We start from the raw sequence: 21103 nt of genomic DNA on the forward strand, positions 1-21103 counted from the left end.
CGGGGGGGGGGGGGGTGTTTGAGTAACGTTGTCTTATGCTTGTAAAGAGTCTCATGGGAAATAAAGTTACGCCACAATATAAGCTTAAGAAAATGTGCAAGTTTGTAATTGCCTATAGCGGCCACAAGACGGCGCCAATACATTATATATCGTTCATTTCAAAGAGCGACCGACACATCATTAGTGTGTGGGGGATCCTCAACCAAAACGGCCTAAGGTGAACGTGTTTCTCACCCCCCCCCCTGCCCCCCCCCCAAAAAAAATATATATACAAAAAGTTTTGAATGAGACTCGGCAGGATTAAGTGCTCGCCATATTTTGTTTTACAACAACTTTCGAGAGGAACAAAATGGCTTCCACTGTAGATTGTAAAAGTGTGTTAGTTGCTTTTCTGTTATTTATCCCACTGTAGCAGCATCGCTCAATATTATTATGAATATCATTATTATTATTATTATTAGGCAATACTGGACTGAAGAGCTGTGGATGAGAGTACAACCAGAAACGTCACAATTATTTAGTCAGTGTATGCGCGCGCACACACACACACACACACACACAATCATGTACAAGTTCATAGTCGTAATTTTTTTTTGTTGTTGTTCTAAACGTTACATAGGCAACTTGTTTTTCTTTTTGTTGTTTCCATTTTAGCATATTATTACAGACACCGTGAAGTAGAAAACAAAACAAAAAGGCACATCCGAGCGGCGTGGTTGGCTGGATTCTCAGTCTGGGGGGGGGTTCGGGGGAGAACGTTTCTAGCTATTTGGCGCTTGGGTAAGGGTCATTCCGACTTGTTTACGCCGCCTTTTTGACATCGTGGCTTGACGGGAATCGAACTTTGCCGGAGCTCGATGTGCAAAAAAAATCCGAGCCATGTGTGGTTGGGAGGAGGGGGGAAGGCAACTTTTTGTGTGGCTTGGAAACAGTCACAGTGTTGAGTTGAGGGGACGGCGGGAATCACTGTCGCCTTTTGCAAGTCACGTAAAAAAAAAAAAAAAAAAAGAGAAAAAGCAAACAAAGAATCCCTTTCCCTTATGCCCCTGCATAAAATACGTAAGACTTTGGCAGCTGTTCGGTGAGAAGGAAGCGTAACAGTTGAAGCTACAACTGGTGAGAACTTTCCCAAACGGGATGCGTCTGTTTTCTATCGCAAGACAGCCATCCGCGTTGTCGAGTGCTTGTCCTCATTCGAGTCATGGCTAAGCTGGAGCCTATCCCGGCCATCTTTGGGCAAAAGGCAGGCCACACCCTGGATTGGATGCCGACCAGAAGCGGGGGGGGGGGACACTCTAAAAACAGGTGGTTCAAAAATAACCCCCATGATGGGTCACGAAGGGACTGGCCGCTACTTGGGATCACAAAATAACCCCCAAAAAATTGGATTGCTGTGTGGGGAAACGTTAGTTTGAAACAATACAAAAACAAATCCAATTATTGATTAGAAAGGGGTTAGCAACTATTTGGGTCAATTGAACCCATTTTATTGATCTCTATTTTTGGGGCGCAACTGCCTTTAGAGTGCACCTTTTACACAACCGACTACGCATCCGTTTTCTATAGTGCTTGTTTTCACGAGGGCGACGGATGAGCTGGAGCTTATCCCAGCTGACGGCGGGCGAGAGGCAGAGCGCACCCTGAACCGGTCCGCCGGACAATCACAGAGATAGTCAACCGAGCATTGGTGCCGTGAGCAAATTTTTGAGCCTTCAATGAACCCAACGTGCAGGCATTTCGGAACGTGGGAGGAAGCCCGAGTAGCTGCGTTTGGAACCCGGAACCCGGAACCTCAGAACGGCTAAGCCGAGCCCCAAAAGACACTGTTGAAACAATAAAGGACTTCGATTGAGGCAAAATGTGACTTGGCATGTTGATCTCCAGAATTTCTAAAGCGCTTGTCCTCTTAAGTCAGGGCGGCGGGCGAACCGGCTCCCATGGCGGCCGAAAGGTACACCCTGGATGGGTCGCCGGCCAATCGCCGGGCACATTTAGACCAAGGAAAGGTCCACGACGGCCCATTTCGAGTCTTCAGTGAACCGAACATGCACGTTTTTGGAAAGTGGGAGGAAAGCACGGGGGGGGGGGGGGGACAACATGCACACTCCAAACGGGAAGGCCAGAGAGCCGAGACTCGGAACCGCTAGGCCGCCGTGGCCGACACGAGTCAGTCGGGTTCTCGTCGTCCCGGGGGGCCGGCGAAGAAGGCGTGGCTTACGGGTCCCCCGAGGCGCTGTTTTCCACCAGCGAGAGGCCGTGCAGCAGCTCGCGCTTGTACGTCTTTGGTGGCAGCTTGGGCAACTGCGGGCTGGAGTTGTGGCGGGGGGGCACGGGCGGGGCGGCGACGATGGGGGCCGGCGGCGGCGGCGGCGGCGGACACAGGCTGTTTTGGCTGGCGCTGAGCGGGCAGCCCCGGCGGGGCACACGCGGCGAGGGCGTGCCGGGCGGCGTGTTGGGCGAAGCGGGCGAGCTGCCAAAGTCCCAGTGGTAGCGGCCCACCGGCGAGGGCTGCAGGTTGAGCGGGTAGTTGATGAAGATCTCCGGGGGCCGCTGGGGCACGGGTGGCGGCGTGTCGGGGAGGGGGTCCCGGGGAGGAGGCGGGGGAGGGCTGGGCAGGGGCCCGTCCAGGGGGCCGTTGTAACCCGGCGTCCGCGGCTGCATTCTGGGCAAGGGCGGCGGGAGCCGCGGGGGGATGGCGGGGGGGCTGTCCGACCGAGAGCTCTGGTGACACAAAACAACAACGCTTGCTTTAGTTTGGGTTTAATTCATTGTCCACACTTTTAGCATTTTGGCTAACTTAAAAAAAATGTCAAATTATTTACGCTCAAATGACAAGGAAATATTGATATAAATATTATAGTAAATATTTATTATTCTTGAATACTTTTTGTTGCCCCCCCCCCAAAAAACCTCCAGTTTCACATTTCAGTTCTCATTTCTTGTTAATGAACCGAACACGAGTGCAAATGTGAAGCTATTAGCAAGTCATTTGACATCGCGCGCGGCCCAAAATGTCCGGTCAGGAGCCACCGTGCTGCTCGGCATCCCAAATTTGGCTCTGAAGGCCTTCAGAGTGGGACACTTCAAGCTCAAGAGGCTTCAAAAGTCTCAACTCTTACCTTGCTTTCTGACATGGGGTCCTTCCTTCGGGGGGGAAGCGGCGGCGGTTTGAGGAGCTCTTCCCCCAACTGGTGAAGGCTGCCGCAAGACACCGACTGGAACCCTGACCGCAAGAAAAAAAAAAAAAAAAGATATATATATTTTTTTTTAAAGAATCACCAAATCGCATGCGATCTTTTCGAGTAGGTCCGAGTAAAATCCCAAAGTCGTGCGATTTCCCGCCTGGTCGCAGCGGCCAGCACGAAAACTCGTCCGATTCACTCACTTGAAGGCGGCAGCAGAACGGGAGCAAAAATGGAGTTGGAGCCTGCAAGATACAAAAAAAAAAGGGAAGTTGGTCAGATTTACTCGGGTAGGGGGGGATTCCAAAACAATCGTCCGAATTCCGCGCGTGGGGGCGGGGGGGGGGGCGCCGACGCACCGCCGTAGGAGCTGCTGAGGTCGTGCTCCATGAAGACCGAGCTGAGGTCGGAGGAGGCCGACTGCGGCGGCGTGGGCGTGTTGGGGGAGGTGGGCACCGAGGCGGACGCCGGCGTCTCGCCGTCCGTCTCGGCGATGCTGCGGAAGGTGATCTTGTGGACCGGCTCCCTCTCCAGGGGCACCGGGTGGCCGGAGGTAGACGTTCGCACGGGACGGACGGGACGGATTCCCGGCGATTTCAGCGTGTAGGCCGTCTTTCGGGGCTGGTGGGCAGGAGGAGACGCCGCATATTAAACCTCACAGTTTTTCCTAATTTCCCGCCCCCCCCCCAAATTTTTTTTTTTCCCCTGGGGGGGTGAAAAATGACATTTTGTGTATTTTTCTCCCGCCAAATGCCTTCGGAAAGCGGTGGCTTACAAATCGAGGCGCTTGTCTGCAGTTCCTGGGCTCGATCTCCATGGATGTGTTGAACAAGTAGTCAGAAAACTCCTTTTCGCTCCGGTTTCCCATCGGGTTCAAGTTCTCAAAGAATCTCTGAGGATTCAAAACAAGTCAGTCAACGCCTACATTTCAAAAATCTTTTTAAAAAAAATCTTTTTTTAAATCCACATTATTTTTACTCATCCATTAATATCATGTCGAGATAAGTTCAGTCCGCATGTTAACTCGTCTCATGATTTATAGCTCCAAGTCTGATTATTGACGGATTTTGGTCGAGTTTTGTGATGTCACATTTGAATACTTAAAAGACTGCAAGTCAAAGTGTTTTGCTTCTGAAGTGGAAGTGAATAAGGAGGATCAAGTTTGAAATGTCGTCGTCGTAGTAGCGGACTCTCTAATAGTGATGTGTCGTTCGCGAACGGGTCGGCTCCGAGAGCCGGCTCTTTGAAGTGAACGATGGGAGCCGGCTCCCACCTCATTGGGAACCGGCTCCTCATTGGGGAGCCGGAAGGGGGAGGGTTACTCACGCACGCACGCACGCACACATATTCAGAGATTGGAACTTTTTGACAACCTTGTTTTGAGATGGGTCTTTGTACTTTGTTTTTATTTTTGTAGCACTCCATGTCGAGTATGTTCAGAAGAATATAAATAAAGCCATATAAATAATAAATATTTGATATGTCTATTTTTTGCATTAGTACTTCATTTTACACATATTACGTTATTTCTGGTATTAAATTAATTTAAGCAACAAAAAAACTGAGGAGCCATTTGGGAGCCTAAAGAGCCGGCTCTTTTTAGGGAGCCGATCCAAAAGAGCCGGCTCTCTAAAAGGAGCCGGAATTCCCATCACTACTCTCTCTCTGATGTTCTGCGCGCTAGCGGCCGCGCTAGCGGTCGAGCACCCACCCTGATGTCGTGCTCCACTTTAAGGCAGTAGGGCTGGTTCTGGTACTGCTGGATCTCGCCGGTGATCTCTGCCACTTTTCTGCGCTTGCTGAAGTTGATCAGCTCCTTGCCGTGGCGTTTCAGGAAGTCCGGATTGCCCTCCTCCGTCTTGAGGATGTTGGTCAGGTAGATACCTGCGGAGTGGAGGAGGAGGGCTGATCTTTTAGCCCCGAGCGGAGAAAGACGCGGGCCGGGAAAGGTTTTGGCGGCGGACGAACCAAAGAAAGGCACGCAGGGCGGGTTGATGGACTTGAGTTTGGCTAAATACTTCTTGAAATGGTCTTGACTCAGTTCCACCGCTTCCTCCAGGATCTTCTTCTTTCTCTCTGGGATGGCCTGCAGACACACGCACGCACATACAGCATCAAATGAGGCCATCTTGGAGGAAATGCGGGTGACGTCAATTAGCTGAAGGGCTACTATTCACCCAACCTCCCAGAATAACGACATTCTACTCGCTTCCTGGGGGCGGGGGCGGGGCGCTACATGCTAAGCTAACTCTCCCTCGTAACACGTCGATGGGCAGCAGCTATGAGTTGCGTGGCGTGGATCCCCCTCCTCTAACTTATCCCCCCCACCTCTGCGGTGGAAAGCAAGCTCGTCTTCTAGCGAGTAGCAACCAAGCACACGACAACAAAGAAAAACAAATGCTAATCGCAAAAGTAATGTGAAACGCAGTCGCAAAAGACCAAAGCAGTGTTGGGGAAGTTCATTTTTCGACATGTTCAGTTCACAAAAGTTAGATTAAATTTTTTTTTAAACTATGTTCACCCGTACTATTGATGTATTTATTTTTTGAACAATATTTTTTTTATATTTATATATAAATAATATAATTATATATATGGGCGGCCCGGTAGTCCAGTGGTTAGCACGTCGGCTTCACAGTGCAGAGGTACCGGGTTCGATTCCAGCTCCGGCCTCCCTGTGTGGAGTTTGCATGTTCTCCCCGGGCCTGCGTGGTTTTTCTCCGGGTGCTCCGGTTTCCTCCCACATTCCAAAAAACATGCGTGGCAGGCTGATTGAACACTCTAAATTGTCCCTAGGTGTGAGTGTGAGTGCGAATGGTTGTTCGTTTCTGTGTGCCCTGCGATTGGCTGGCAACCGATTCAGGGTGTCCCCCACCTACTGCCCGAAGACGGCTGGGATAGGCTCCAGCACCCCCCCGCGACCCTAGTGAGGATCAAGCGGCTCGGAAGATGAATGAATGAATGAATAATAATATATAATATATTTTTTTGAAGGCAGCCGTGACTTTCACCCTCCAATCTGGTGTTGGTTGAAGGCGCCATTTTTAAAGGAGGAATTTCAACAAAAACAGGACAGCGCTCTTTAATGTACAATCCAAAGACGGAGCCAGGCCGAGGTAGGAAATTGGCGGTCACGTAACGCAACTTTTCTGGAAGTCTAACAAAGCCTGGCAAGTCTCGAACAAAAACGAACTACTTTCTTGTCGCGTCCAACGCTGGACCAGATTAAGTGCTTAGGTGAAATAATGATCTGGAAGTAGTTATTGGAGGAAATTTGCTTGAGCGTTTTTTGAGCCAATGGTGCATGCGCCGACGGTCTTACTGACCTCGTAGGTGTGGTCCAGGCGGTAGACGGGCACAGAGTTGATGGCGCTGACCACCTCCAGCACGCCGTTGAAGTTGTTGAGCTCCTGAAAGACCTGCAGGATCTCGATGACGCGCATCCACACCGCCACGCGCTCCTCCAGGTTCATGGTCTCCACGATGCACCTGCCGCCCCCAATTCGTGACACTTAATTCGGGAGGCGGCGTCGCAAAAAGAGGACTTGGTCGGCCGCGACGCTCACTTCTCAAACCACAGCGTGAGGTTGGTGGTGTGTCGGATCATTCGCAGCAAGTTGGGCGAGTTCTTCTCTTTGTCCTCTTTGGTCCACACGCTTCCCACCAGCTCGGACGGCCGAACGGCTCTGCGGGACGGGAGGGACGGCCGTCAGCCGGCGTTTCTCGGACGCTCAACCGGCTCCGCGGCCGCCGCCCACTCACCTGTAGAGCTCGGACTCCAGCAGGGTCAGCTGCCGGGCGATCTCGATGGGGTGCAGGGTCATGAGATCGAAGGAGTCCACCTGGCCGCTGCGGCAGATGTGCCACTCGATGGGCGGGGGCGGGCTCTCGAAGGTGATGTTGTGGCTCACGCCGTTCGACTGCGTCTGCAGCTTGCGGCGGATGATCTTGTTGATGGACTCCACCCACTTGCGCATGGACTTGCCTGCCGACAAAAAGCGGAGGCGGCGCTCATGGAGGTTCCGTTCAAAGTGGAACTAGGACGGGAGCGGTGACTTTTAAAATCACCGGCCGACCACGTGGCCGACAGGGGGATATCGGTCCAAATATTAATAATAACACTTTTATGTTTTTAACGGCCATTTTCTGACTTGAAAACGACCTCTGTATATCTTTTAGTTGTTATCGAAAATATTTTATTATATTATTTTATAATATTATTTATTATTAATATTTATTTTTATTTATTAATATTTTTATATTATCGCAAATATTATTCTATAATATTATTTATTATTAATAATATTTATTTTTATTTATTAATATTTTTATATTATCGAAAATATCTTATAATATTATTTATTATTATAAATATTTATATTTATTAATATTTTTATATTATCGCAAATATTATTTTATAGTGTTATTTATTATTAATAATACTTATTTTTATTTATTAATATTTTTATATTATCGAAAATATTTTATTATATTATTTTATAATATTATTTATTATAAATATTTATATTTATTAATATTTTTATATTATCGTAAATATTTTTTATAATATTATTATTAATAATGTTTATTTTTATTTATTAATATTTTTATATTATCGAAAATATTTTATTATATTATTTTATAATATTATTTATTATTATTAATATTTATTTTTATTTATTAATATTTTTATATTATCGAAAATATTTTATTATATTATTTTATAATCTTATTTATTATTATTAATATTTATTTTTATTTATTAATATTTTTATATTATCGAAAATATTTTATTATATTATTTTATAATATTTATTATTATTCATATTTATTTTTATTTATTAATATGTTTATATTATCGAAAATATTTTATTATATTATTTTATAATATTTATTATTCATATTTATTTTTATTTATTAATATTTGTATATTATCGAAAATATTTTATTATATTATTTTATAATCTTATTTATTATTATTAATATTTATTTTTATTTATTAATATTTTTATATTATCGAAACTATTGTATTATATTATTTTATAATATTTATTATTATTCATATTTATTTTTATTTATTAAAATGTTTATATTATCGAAAATTCTGAAAATAAATTAAAAAATAAAATAAAGGGTTTTTTGTTTTGTTTTTTAAAATCTCATCAAGGAACTGTTTTATGCCCCCCCCCCACCCCCCTCAAAGCAAGGATCCTGACCTCGCAGTTGGATTTTGCTGGTGATGTATTCCTCCAAGCGAGTCCTCAGCTCAGGGTCGTTTTCAAAGTCGTAGAAATGATGCTCCACCCACTGGCGGAAAACGTTGAGAACCCTGCGTGGCGCAAAGACAAAAAGCAGTTGGTGCGTTTTTGTTGCATGGCCAATGCGACCGCGGGGGCTCATGTGGCCTTGAGCGGCCCCCGTTCGCTCCTTATAAGGGAAAAAAAAGTTACGACACAAAAGTGGTTTTAAGGGTAGGCCAGTTCAACAACAGAAGAAGAATCTGAAACAATTCCAAAGAAGCTTCTTCAGACGGCATCAATTTTTATTTCACGGGCTAAAGTGCGTGCGGACGACGTTTTCCTACAAATCTGCAACTTCCTTCTTTCACCAACTATCTCACCTGAGCTGGACCGGCTGCACATATTCCTTGCGGAACCTCTGCAGCTCAGCCGCCATAGGCTGGTCGCCGTTCCACAGGGCCTGCCGGTCCTCCTCCGTGGGCTCCGGCTCCGGGATTTCGATTCTAAACGGACATGATGATCGCCGAGGAACAACGTCGAGCACGGTAATTAATAATAATAGTCCTGATTTTTTTTTTGCCATAAAGGGATGACAGTACCTGTCAATCAGGAGTGTCAGAAGCTCCTGAGGCTTGCAGAAGGATCGGTACGTGGTCAAAAAAGTGCGCACAAAGTTTGGATCTAAGAGAAACAAAGAGTTGAGATACAAAGATGCAAATAAGCCAATACGTACTTGCATTTCATCTGAATGACATAACGGTAAATATTGTTGCACGGAATATGAAACGTTGAGCTTCTTTCATCTCAGGCAATTGGCTCAAGTAAAATCTCTCCATCGTCACATCCCGGCTGGATTACTGGAATGCATTTGACTTTGGAGTCAGCCGATTCTCCACCAAGCGTCTCCAGTTGCTCCAGAACGCCGCTGCCCGCCTCTTGATCTTGTACTCGTAAGAGGGAGCAACATGGCTCCTCCTGTGGCATCCCTTCACTAACTCCCTCTACATTTTAGACTTCTTTTTAAGATCCTATGATTTGTTTTCAACACTTTAAACGCCCCCCCCCCCACCCCCCAACACATTATTAGAGGTATCAAGAACTAAGCGGAGGCTCAGAGGGGACCAAGCGTTCTCCGTTGTTGGTCCCTCTCTTTGGAATGACCTCTCGCTGGACGTTCGGCAAGCCCCCTCGGGTGCCATTAAAAAAAAAAAAGTTTTATTGTGCGGCCCGGTAGTCCAGTGGTTAGCACGTCGGCTTCACAGTGCAGAGGTACGGGGTTCGATTCCAGCTCCGGCCTCCCTGTGTGGAGTTTGCATGTTCTCCCCCGGGCTTGCGTGGCTTTTCTCCGGGTGCTCCGGTTTCCTCCCACATTCCAAAAACATGCGTGGCAGGCTGATTGTGGTTAGCACGTGGGTTTCACAGTGCAGAGGTACCGGGTTCGATTCCAGCTCCGGCCTCCCTGTGTGGAGTTTGCATGTTCTCCCCGGGCCTGCGTGGGTTTTCTCCGGGTGCTCCGGTTTCCTCCCACATTCCAAAAACATGCGTGGCAGGCTGATTGTGGTTAGCACGTGGGCTTCACAGTGCAGAGGTACGGGGTTCGATTCCAGCTCCGGCCTCCCTGTGTGGAGTTTGCATGTTCTCCCCGGGCCTGCGTGGGTTTTCTCCGGGTGCTCCGGTTTCCTCCCACATTCCAAAAACATGCGTGGCAGGCTGATTGAACACTCTAAATTGTCCCTAGGTGTGTGTGGGTGCGAATGGTTGTTCGTCTCTGTGTGCCCTGTGATTGGCTGGCAACCGATTCAGGGTGTCCCCCGCCGACTGCCCGAAGACAGCTGGGATAGGCTCCAGCACCCCCCGCGACCCTAGTGAGGATCAAGCGGCTCGGAAGATGAATGAATGAATGAATGAATGGATGAATGTTTTATTGTTGCATATCTGATATTTGCTCCTTTTGTTTGTTTGTTTTAAAGCGCTCTAGAAATACAGCCGAGTTGAGAGCTAGATATTAGCATGCTACGCGTCAGGGGTCGCGTTTGGAGGCGCGCGGGCTTGGTCTTACCAGCATACATGTGGTAAGTGAGCCTCTCGATGAGTTTGACCACAGTGCCCGCCTTGATGATGGGGATGCCCGTCTTGCTCTGCACCTTGTCCTCAAACACGATGTTCTCCTCCGAGTCCTGCACGGCGAAGCGGTACAGCTCGGGCGAGGGCAGCCGCAGCGGGTGCGCCCGCTCCTCGTGCTGAAGCACCGTGTCCAGCATGCGGTCCAGCGTGGAGCGGTACTGCAGCGTCACCAGCGCCGCCATCCAAGCCGCCTTCTCCTCGGCGGTGCGGGCGCAGAACACGGCGCAGTTCTCGTCCTTGCCCATCAGCTCGAAGGCGTGCCGCAGCTCCGGCGAGTCCTCGCGGTCCACGATGCGCACCTTGCGCAGCACAAACTTCTCCTTCAGCCGGTACTCGGCGCCGCTGCCCGAGCCCGGCAGCCGCGAGCTCTGGTTGGCCTTGCAGCTGATCATCAGACCGTCAAACAGGAAGTTGTGGCGCTCGTGCTTGGCGCCGGCGCGCAGCAGCGGGCCCTCCAGGATGAACTCGCTGCAGCACTGGCCGATGTCCTTGCCCTCCCAGCCGTCGATGCTCTTTTGGATCTCGTTCATGCGCTTGATGGCCAGCTGCTTGCTACGAATCTGACGGCTGTACAGGCGGTACATGGGCTCGCTGCAGGGGGAAGGCGCGAAAGTCACAAGAGACGTTCGAAAGAAGCCATTTCCAGCGACGCAAAGTGTCAATGGGCATTTAAAACTTGAACTACAAGGAAATTGCGCAAGAACGGGCCCAGGGGGTGAAGTTCATCTCTCATTTTCTTACCGCATAATGCGGAAAGTAGAGATTGATCAAGCAAAAAAAAAAAATTAAGCCGAGAGCTGAACAATGACTCAAATCGACAACTGCGGCGTACTAGAATGCAATTTTTAAATCGCAAAGGCTATATACATTTTTGAAGAATTTAAAATTTAGAAGTCAACACATTTTATATTATTATTATTTACCTTTACGAAAATTGACACGATAAAGTCCCACACGTCCGATTCACTCTGACAGTCCGCTAACGTTTACCGACAAGAAATCGAAACCTCGTTTCTTGTGCGTAGCACGTACCCGGGTTTTCGCCGCGGCTGCTGCTTGGCGTAGATGCGCTCCACGCTGCACTGGAGGTTGAGTAGCGCCGTGATGGCCTGCTTCAGACACTCCCTGTCGTCCTGGTCTTCACTGCGCTCCTGAAGTTGCTGCACAGTGGATGCAAAAACAAAAAACAAAAACAAAAAAAACAAAAAAAAAACATCACACTTGTTGCTCCGTGCGCTAATGTTGCATATCGCCAAACGGATCACAAAGGGACGTACCTGCAGGAGCTCAAAATAGTGCATGCAGTGGTACACGGGCACCATCATCAGCTGTGGAAGGACGTACTGAACGGCCTCTTTGAAGCCTTCTGCTACAGACTGCAAACATTAACGACGACAAAAAAAAAAAAAAAAAAACACACCCACAAAATTTTTTTTAACATCATGAGGCGGCTAGCGCAGGGCCCACAGCGTTCAAGAACCGAGAATATGGATTTGTCTAGCATTATTTTGAAAAACACTCCCAAAAAAAATCCTCGCGCAAACACAAACACGTTGACTCTTATCCTGATATTCCCAACTTCTAAAGAAGCTTCGACGCCAGACAGCCGACACGTGTTCGGACTCGTCCTGCTTGCGCACGCTTCGTTTCCGTTTCATTCATGTGCAGGTGCAATTGATACCGAAGCATTCATGGCGATGTACGTGTTTGTATCTCTGACACGTGCGAGGGTGGGGAAGGGAGGAGCGGGAGTAACCGGAGAAGAAGCGACCCCAGTGGCATCCATTTAAATCTCCCCCTTCACCCCCGATGGGAACGCTGGACAATCAATACGCTCGGGGGCGGAGCCTATGTAGCAGCAGTCTGCACAGCAGCGCCCCCCCTTGGTTGTCCATGATTATCGATTCAATTGAATCGCATTGGCTCCGGTACCTGGAAGTAGAGGCCCGCGGTGGGTCGGGCCATCAGGTTGTTGAAGTGCTCGTGGAAGTCTTTGCTGAGGATGTCCTGAGAGAGAGTCTCGTAGGGGTCAAACGCTTGCTCCTGCGCAAAGCGGCGGGGGAAAGGAAAGCCGTGTTGACGACAACATACGGACGTGGATTCCGACGTGAGGGGGAGTGAAAAACGAGCGCACCTCGGCCAGGTCCTCGAAGCAACTGCCCACCAGCGGGTGAGGGCTGCCGTCGGCCGTCATCTCCACGGCGTCCTCGATGAGGCCGAGCAGCTTCACCGTCAGCTCGTGGATGTCCAGGATGTTGCTGAAGATCACCTCCACATCCTGAGCGGCAGAACGGGAATCAAAAGACGGGCAGACACAAAAGCGGGATTTCTTCTTTTTTTTTTTTTTTTAACTGGGGGCAGAATATAGCTTTTTTTTCTTTAGAAAAGTTCTTTAAAAAAAAAAAACGACAACTGATGAATACTAAATTGCGTTTTCCATGAACAACGGCGGAATATGACACCAAACAAAAACACTGCTTTAAAAATGCAAACAATATGAAAATCTACGGTGAGTATGCTGCGGTCCACTGTCGATATGCAACAAGAGAATTTTCTTTTTTTTATTATTATTTTTAATTTTTATTATTTTTTTTATTTATTTTGATTTCAAGTGTTGCACCTAACGTGGTGCCCGTTTTGTCTACCTCACAGTGGCACCTTCATTTATGAGTCCATTTTCCTGAATCCATTTGACCCCATGACCCCAAATCAATTTTGTCTATTAAATTGAATGGAAATGTCATTAATCAATTCCAAGTGGAACCCCCCGCCCCCGTATTCTCACGATTTTTTTTTTGCGCCAATAATCAGATTTTTCCACCCAAAACCAATTTTTGACTTTTCTCCGAAAATAACGCGACTATTTGTGTTACATTTGAACTTTTTCCTCATTAAAATGCATCATCATCCGTTATTGCTTCTGTCTTAACGTCAAAAAAAAAAAAAAATAGTCATCTTCATTCGTATTTTGTCAAAGCAAGGGGTCGAGACTCTGCTAAAAAAACAACGCCGAGACGAGCAGCAGCGGCAGCAGGCAGACATAATGGACGTTATTTTGGCGGGGCCTTCCTCGCAGATGCCGTTCTTGTCTCAACATAATAACACGCTGCGCATTCCGCGAGCGCCTCCTCGCCCGAGCCGCGCCACAAATTACCCAAAAAAGAGCAACTGTGCAAAAAGGCGCAGCGGAGGGCCCGACTTTCCATTCGCCTTCACAATAAATAGTAAGAAGTCTTGTTTGGGTTTCATTTACCGCGCAGTGTGTAATCCTTCAAAGCGCTTACGCGGGATTTGACGCAAAGGCGTTTGTAATTACGCCGAGCTCGTCACGTTTACCGCCGGTAAGCCGAAGTGAAAGCGCTCGGCGTCGCCTGGCGCCGTGCCGGTGGGGGGGCCCCCCCGTGTGACTCGCTTACCCGCGGCGTAAAGATTTTGGAGTTGGACAGGAAGTGGTGACGGAACACTTTGATGATGAGGTCCAGCTCGCGCAGATACTGGCGCTCCTCGGCGATCTCCAGCCGCACCAGGTCGTCGTACGTGAGCTCGCCCGACGTGGACGGCTCGTCCGCGCACTGCGACATCAGCCCGATGTCGTCCTCCTGGTCGAACATGTCCATGAGCACCTGCGACGACAAAGCGCGTCGGGGTCTCTTTTAGTGATCAATCTGGCAAAAAAAATCGCAAAAATGTTCACCTTGTCGGCACACATGGACACTTTGATGTCCTGCTGGCTGATCTCATAGTGCCGAATGTTGCCCACGTAGTTGCCTGCCAACTTCAAAATGTCCGCCGAGATGTACTCGACGACAGCCACGATGTAGAGCGACACGTGGTAGTCGACTCTGTAGCCCAGGACCTCCTGCACGCGGGGGGGGGGGTCACAAGTGACGAGTCAGCAGGCAACTTCGGCGCATTTCATGAACCGAATCGGCGTTTCCCGAACCTTAAGCAGCGGATGGATCTTGTCCACGGGGAGAAGCAAGGGATTCCTCCTCTTCCGCTTCTCGATGGCCGACTGCGCGTCGGCGATGGCCCACTTGTCTATCGGGTGGGGAAAGGTCTTCTGAACTCGCTCCTGGTGGGACGCCCAAAAGCGAAAGGTGAGCGTGACGTCCCGGCACGCGCGACAAAGATGGCGGCCGGCGGCGAGAATTTTACCTCCACGTCCTGCACGGAGCGAGGCTGCGCCACGCACAGCATGTTGAGAAGCTGCAGGATCAGCTCCTCAATGTGCTGCAGGGCGTCCTCCTTGGCCTGGAGGTTGGGGTGGACCTGCTTCTGCACCTGAACACATGAGAAGATGGGGAATTAGCAACACATCTTTATACGTAAGCTAATATGTTACCTAGCGATTGAACCATTATCGGCCGGGGCTGATGTTACCTGAGTAATCAATAATCAATGGAATGATCTAAAGGGTGGGGGGGGGGAGGGGGGGTTGCCAAGGCACTTTTCAGCTCTTCATTGTTGAAACATAAAGCAAACACGAAACATGCTGTTGGCCACAGCTCACACTCACACGGCAACAGATGAGGCGACGCCTTTTAAAGGCACCCGTAGTGGCAATTTGGATTTTCGTGTATCGACGAGGGCCGCAAGCCTGTAACTCACAATTATTTTCCGTCAAACTAAAAACCGGACCGCCGTGAAGCCCAGCGCTTGAGGTTTCGTTCTTTTAAAAAATTATTTGTTTTTCATTTGTTTTTCAAATCTCTCATCTTAAGTGTGTCGCCATCTAGCGTCCGGGAGGGGAATTACAGTTCGGCCAAAATACAGGTGAGTCCGATCCAAAAAATAAAACGTAAAAAATCGGGGGGGGGGGGGGGGGCGGGACAGGGAACCGCAATCGAAGTTGGTTTACTGTACAGGAGGGATATTTTGATATCACTTTTTTTTACTTTTTCACTTACACCAGTACGAACATTCCACTCGAGTGAGTAGCCACCAAAAATTTTGATCCATAAAAATCTCAAGCTTGGTCACGTAGCTAATTCAACCTTGTAAATCAGGGTGCCGCTCTTTGCAGAAAGATTATTACACAAGTACATGCAGTAAAAGCAGGTTAGAATCGAGCTGCATTTCAAAAGTAGTGCCATGGACGTCAACATCGACACGGAGCCACGAAGGAAGGGCACGGCCTGCAGACGCCGTCGACGGGGGCCCAGCCCTCGGGCAGGAATGTGGTCACAATTGAGATCCTCGGGGGGGGGGGGGGGGGGGGGGCAGAAAAGGCGCCGAGCAGGTGGACGCCAAACGACGAGGTGGTGGAGAGGAGCAAAGTGGGGCCAACCGGGAAGGCAAAAGCCAGGCCCCCGCTGGAAGGAATGCGAGCGCTAAGACTTAAAAAGGCCAACGTCATCGGCGCCGAGCATTCCTGGGCTCTGACTGGACTGGAGATGCTGCGGCGCTCAGAAAGTCCCCTCTGAGGATCGAGTTGGGCAACGACAACAAAAAGAAAAAAATGGCAAATGATTCGGGGGGGGGGGGGGGGGGGGATCAAGCCCGTCGCGCTCCTGACCAAATTCCAGAGGGCGCCGAGAGTGGTGAGTCATGGCGCCGCACAACCACGGGGGTTCCCCCTCCTTGCGCTTCTTTTTTTTCCCCCACCCAATCGTTGGCCCGCTTCACCGAGGCCCGCGCGCAACACGCGTCAACCAAAACTTGCCGCCGCCCACACAGCGGCAGGATGGGAGCAAATGCCGCAAAATGCACGTTGAAAAATACAAATAGATGCCATTTTGTTTTTTTTTAACCACTAAAGATATGTCAAAATTAATTGATTACAACTTATTAATTATTGAATGAAATCAGCAACTTGCACTATGACACAAAATCAAACTTTAGTCTGGCTGAGTAGTTTGCTTTTATTTTACGTTTACTGCGACATTTGTTTGAAAACGGTGGTTAAGGAATACCAAAGCTGGGACGTACAATAGCAACTGGACCGTGTTGACACAGGCTTAACATTTCTAATTCGATTGATTATTGAGGTGGGGTCGGAGGGGGGGGGGGGGGGGGGTGGCACGCTAGGCTCAGGTTGCAGGTTGTGTGTGTGTGTGTGTGTGTGTGTGTGTGCGGCGGTGGGGCTTGTTATTAAAGCCGAGCATGTGTCACTGTTTGTGATTCAGGCCATGACATCATCGGCCATTACGAGCAGACTGTCTGGGGGGGAGAGCGCGGGGCACAGATCAAGTTGCAGACAAAAGACACCGCGCGCAGGTTCAAACACACGCACGACACCCATCCCAAAAACAAAAGGCACACGTCAACACAAATGACAAAAAAAAAAAAAAAAAACATTTTTAAAAACAATCACAAAAACGCCAATGCTTGATGTCCCGGGTCACTTTGACCCACGTGCACAAGATGAGTCAATTGCTGTGCATACTGACTGTTGCTGTTCCACTTTAGTCCTGTAGGTGTCGGTGACTAAACGTTGGCCTTCTGTGCTAATGCTAATGCTAACAACGAAGAAATGTGCTTGATTCATTTGCTGAGACGACCAAATCCAGTTCAGATGGTGTCCATTTTATTCCTTTAGGTAGCCCAGTGGTTAGCACGTTGGATTCACAGTGCGGAGGTACCGGGTTCGATTCCAGCTCCGGCCTCCCTGTGTGGAGTTTGCATGTTCTCCCCGGGCCTGCGTGGGTTTTCTCCGGGTGCTCCGGTTTCCTCCCACATTCCAAAAACATGCGTGGCAGGCTGATTGAACACTCTAAATTGTCCCTAGGTGTGAGTGTGAGTGCGAATGGTTGTTCGTTTCTGTGTGCCCTGCGATTGGCTGGCAACCGATTCAGGGTGTCCCCCGCCTACTGCCCGAAGACGGCTGGGATAAGCTCCAGCACCCCCCGCGACCCTAGTGAGGATCAAGCGGTACGGAAGATGAATGAATGAATAAATCTGATGAATTGATGCCATTGGCCACACAATTTTTTCACGACATGACTTTGACTGATCAATGTGCGAAAATGGTTGACGAGGTTGAATCAAAATGTGACCCGGCGTAGCTTTAAACGGCGGCCGGCGAGGCCCGTCGACGCAACACGGCAAAGGAATGAGAAAGCATCGACGTCACTCTTGATGCCAGTGAAAGGGCAGACGTCGGGAATGCACAGTTGCCATTAACGGCGGCGCGTCACGGGCCAAATGAGCCCCGTTTACGCAGTGGGCGACATGAGCCGCCGACGCCGCCGTCGTCCAGAATAGCGGCAACGCCACCGCAAGCGCAAAAGCACGCCGCCGTCGAGACACAAACGCCGTCATCGGCCGGCGGCTCGTTGATTTGTTTGACAACCATCACAATTATCAAAATTTATCAGATTAGCCATACTTATTGCATCAACTCAAGAGCAAAATTTGCACTATTGTATGCCCATCTCTTGGACTACATTAAATAGGAAAAAAATTTTTTTTTTGGCGTTTCTTTGTGACAATCTTTGGCCAAACAACAACATGTAAAATTTGATATTTTCTGTGGATGTGTAGCTAAGCACAAATAAAAAAAAAGAGCGAGAGCGAGAGAGAGTCATTCTCAGGGTCAAAAGCATAAAGTGCTCTTGCGTCTCTGCGTGACAGACTTCCCCTGAAGCGCTTGCGTAACAAGTTAAGACAGAGCGAGCGCCACATTGCCCCGGTCCCACTTTCACTTCGCTCGCTCGTCTCGGAGCGGCGTTGGATGTTGCTCCCCGATGCTACGAAGCGTGGCTCGTTAGCCCTCCTAAAAGAGGAGCGCGACCCCCCCCGACCCGACACCCCCACAGCACGTGACAGGCAAGACCTTGGTGTCAATAGAACAGAGAGGAAATTTAGGGCCACTTTCGCCAATACCGATAAACTGCAGCGGTGCAGAATTTGTTTATTTATGTCAATTTCGATGTTATCGGCCGGTTGCAGCGTTTTTTTTTTAAGTCGTCAAAAATTATACCTGTCAACAAATTTTTACATTTTTTCTTTATTTTTAAATCAGATGCAAGCAAAGTTTTCTAGATTGATTTTTTTTTTTGCACTGATTCCTGATCTGCCCATGTTTATTCCTCTATCATATTAGCTTTTCATAATAATCATATATTTTGTCATGTTTATTAATTAAACGTTCGATTCAGGGAACAGATTTTAGGGTGGCAAAACAATGAAAACGGTGTTACCCGCGGACAATTTCTGAAAATGGTTAGATGTTTGAACGGCCGTAATCGGCTTAAACGGTCGGGGCCCTACTGTTGACGTGTGTAATGGATCCCTTTGCAGAAAGCGAGAACGTTCCCGTTGACGACGACGACGACGATTATGATGATGATGATAATGATGGTGACAAAGGAAGCTGCAATCTTGCTGAGCAAGGATATTCAAATTAAAATGACTTCCCCTTCTGGAAGTTTCATTTACAGTAGGCCCTTGGGAACCATATTGGGCTTCCTCAATGGACAACGTGACATACACGATGACAGCAAAAGTCTAAACTCTGTTCAAATGTTTTTTTTTGGGGGGGGGGGGGTGTGATATTCAAACACGAGCCCAAAACAAGTCATTCCACAATATTTTCCGCCATTAACGTGACCTATAATCAGTAACGAGGTTGGATATTTTGAAAAATGCTTACTTTCTAAATCTTATCTTGCCCCCAATACCACAAAATGACACATTGTAAAAACAAACGTGTTTTAGGAGAGCCTCTTCAGAAAGAGAGCAAGGCCAAATGATGGGAGGGAAGAAAATGAAAACTGTATTTACGAGACAATATGAGCAGGCCGACTTAGAAGACGGCACAAATGAAGTAAATCAAGCTTTCAAAACAGGGGGGGGAGGACTGAATAACTTTCTTTCACTTCCAACATCTCATCTTTCAGGAGGGGAATTTTCTTCTTCTCTCAGCATTGACTGATCGTCAAAAATCAAGTATCTTTGAGTTCGGTGCAAAAAGATACATATGAACATGATCCCTTTTCAACAGTTCCTTGGACTGGTGGCAAAGCACTACTTTGGTCTAAATCAAGCTCTGCGATTCCCTTAGTTCCGTGACACTAAGATAGCACCAAAATAATAAATAATAGTTATTGTTCGAAAAACAGCAAATAGTTGAGTTTCAAGGCTCACGTGTGATTATCTAACCTACTTTTGGTGACATATGTTGGTGAGCCCGAGGCATGATCACAATCATCATCAGTCTTGGGGAATAAATTGGTCAAATCGAGAAGAATGCATAAGAAGCTTCCACTTAGCAGATATAAACAGCAAGGAGTGAACGCAAGTGTTTGTTTTGGTGGCCAAAGTTGAGAATGAACGCCAGGAGACGTGTTGTCGTTGTTGCTCGGGAGTCTTTACCTTGCGTAGTGCTTGCACGAAGAGGCCTCTCCACTTGTGACTGTTCTCGTCACTGGAAAAGTCGTAGATCTGCTGGGGCTGCATCGCTGCTGCGGTGGCGGTGGCGGCTCCTGGCGTTGCCGTGCTCCGGCCCGAACTGTCAGCATCGGCCCCGGCGGATAGTTAGCCCCCTTTTGTGGGTGGGTCAGTCCAGGGCGGCGGGCACAGCTTGAGAGTCCGTCCAACGCGGCCGGGTGGCTTCAAGTGTACACGAACCAGGCTGGCTAGCCCGGTGGCGAGGATGTCTTTTTTGGGGGGGGTTAAGGCGGTGAAAAGCAAGCTACATTCGGGGTTAAGCACATGTAGCTCCGGGGTCCTCTCGATAGCAGCCAAAGCTAACGAGAGGGTTAGCCCACCGTTCGGTGTAAACACGGCACGGCGGCTAACTCGGAGGCTAAAGGCTAACAACAAGGTGGCAAAGCGACACCCTCGCCGGTTTAAAATGAACACAGGCACGTTAAGTTGAATAAAGTGACGGCATTGGGGGTCGAAGAAGCCCGATGTCGAGCAAAAAATGGAAATGCGGTCGGTTCTTCGCCGCCTTCGAAGACACCTGTAACGCTAGCGCGTTAGCTCGGCGCAGGGAAGCCGCCGCTGGCCTCCCGACGGACAAGGCACACTTTCTCCGCCGTCACACGCGGACATCTTCTGCCGCTGGGAAGCGTTGAAAATCCCCCCTCCTCTAGAAAAAAAGTAGTACAGCAGTTGTCCAAACGTGACCAAGTCCGGCGGCGACACGGTCAAGCCCCGTCGGGGAAACGTCTTCGCTGAGCGGAGCGGCACAGGAGGAGGAGGCTCACGCAGTCGGGATGGTTTTTGGTTCGCTTTGGGAAGTCAGACAAGATGTTCGTTCGGAGCAACTCCGCTGTCTGCCTGCTGGCGTCCCTAATTTTAATTAGGCAGGCAAAAACAAAAAAAAGGCCCGACATAAGGGACATCTCTTCCACCAAAATGTGTGTTGTGGTAACATACTGTACAAGTCTTGCTTCCTTTATTCATTAAATGGCCTCTTATTACAAATGGAACTTTCACTTTATTAAAAATGTAACTTTCACTTATAGCGACGTTACATAACAAAGACTTTTATTTAAAAATGCGATATTGTTAAAATATTCGATTTTTTTTCATTCCATCCCCAATAAATGCAATAACTCTGATATCGAGTTGAAAATTACGAAACCGCCGAAAAAGTAAAACACA

The 21103-nt window shown here is 48.4% G+C and overlaps 1 protein-coding gene across 1 annotated transcript; it reads right to left on the bottom strand.

Annotated features, from left to right (window-relative positions):
• Positions 1–17: 17 nt before the first annotated feature.
• sos2 (son of sevenless homolog 2 (Drosophila)) lies at positions 18–20867 on the bottom strand. The gene is made up of 23 exons (XM_052086026.1): positions 19865–20867; positions 14705–14830; positions 14490–14621; positions 14241–14405; positions 13963–14169; positions 12681–12824; positions 12479–12589; positions 11824–11922; positions 11579–11706; positions 10482–11137; positions 9022–9103; positions 8803–8925; positions 8399–8511; positions 6945–7167; positions 6749–6868; positions 6509–6671; positions 5151–5268; positions 4894–5066; positions 3958–4074; positions 3542–3803; positions 3386–3427; positions 3120–3223; positions 18–2721 (listed from the first exon to the last, which is right to left on the bottom strand). Exons 1-23 carry the CDS (start codon positions 19946–19948, stop codon positions 2215–2217), a joined length of 3999 nt encoding a protein of 1332 aa, XP_051941986.1. The 5' UTR covers positions 19949–20867; the 3' UTR covers positions 18–2214.
• Positions 20868–21103: the final 236 nt, after the last annotated feature.

Source organism: Hippocampus zosterae, chromosome 14 (genome assembly GCF_025434085.1).
Source record: "Hippocampus zosterae strain Florida chromosome 14, ASM2543408v3, whole genome shotgun sequence".
Lineage (NCBI taxonomy): Eukaryota > Metazoa > Chordata > Actinopteri > Syngnathiformes > Syngnathidae > Hippocampus > Hippocampus zosterae.

Excerpts from the sequence above, each read along its gene's own strand:
- sos2 (XM_052086026.1), bottom strand. The coding sequence starts at position 19,948 with ATGCAGCCCCAGCAGATCTACGACTTTTCCAGTGACGAGAACAGTCAC. Across the intron at positions 4,075-4,893 it reads AAGTGGAGCACGACATCAGG|AGATTCTTTGAGAACTTGAA; the intron begins GTGGGTGCTCGA and ends TTGAATCCTCAG. Across the intron at positions 2,722-3,119 it reads ACCCCATGTCAGAAAGCAAG|AGCTCTCGGTCGGACAGCCC; the intron begins GTAAGAGTTGAG and ends TTGTGTCACCAG.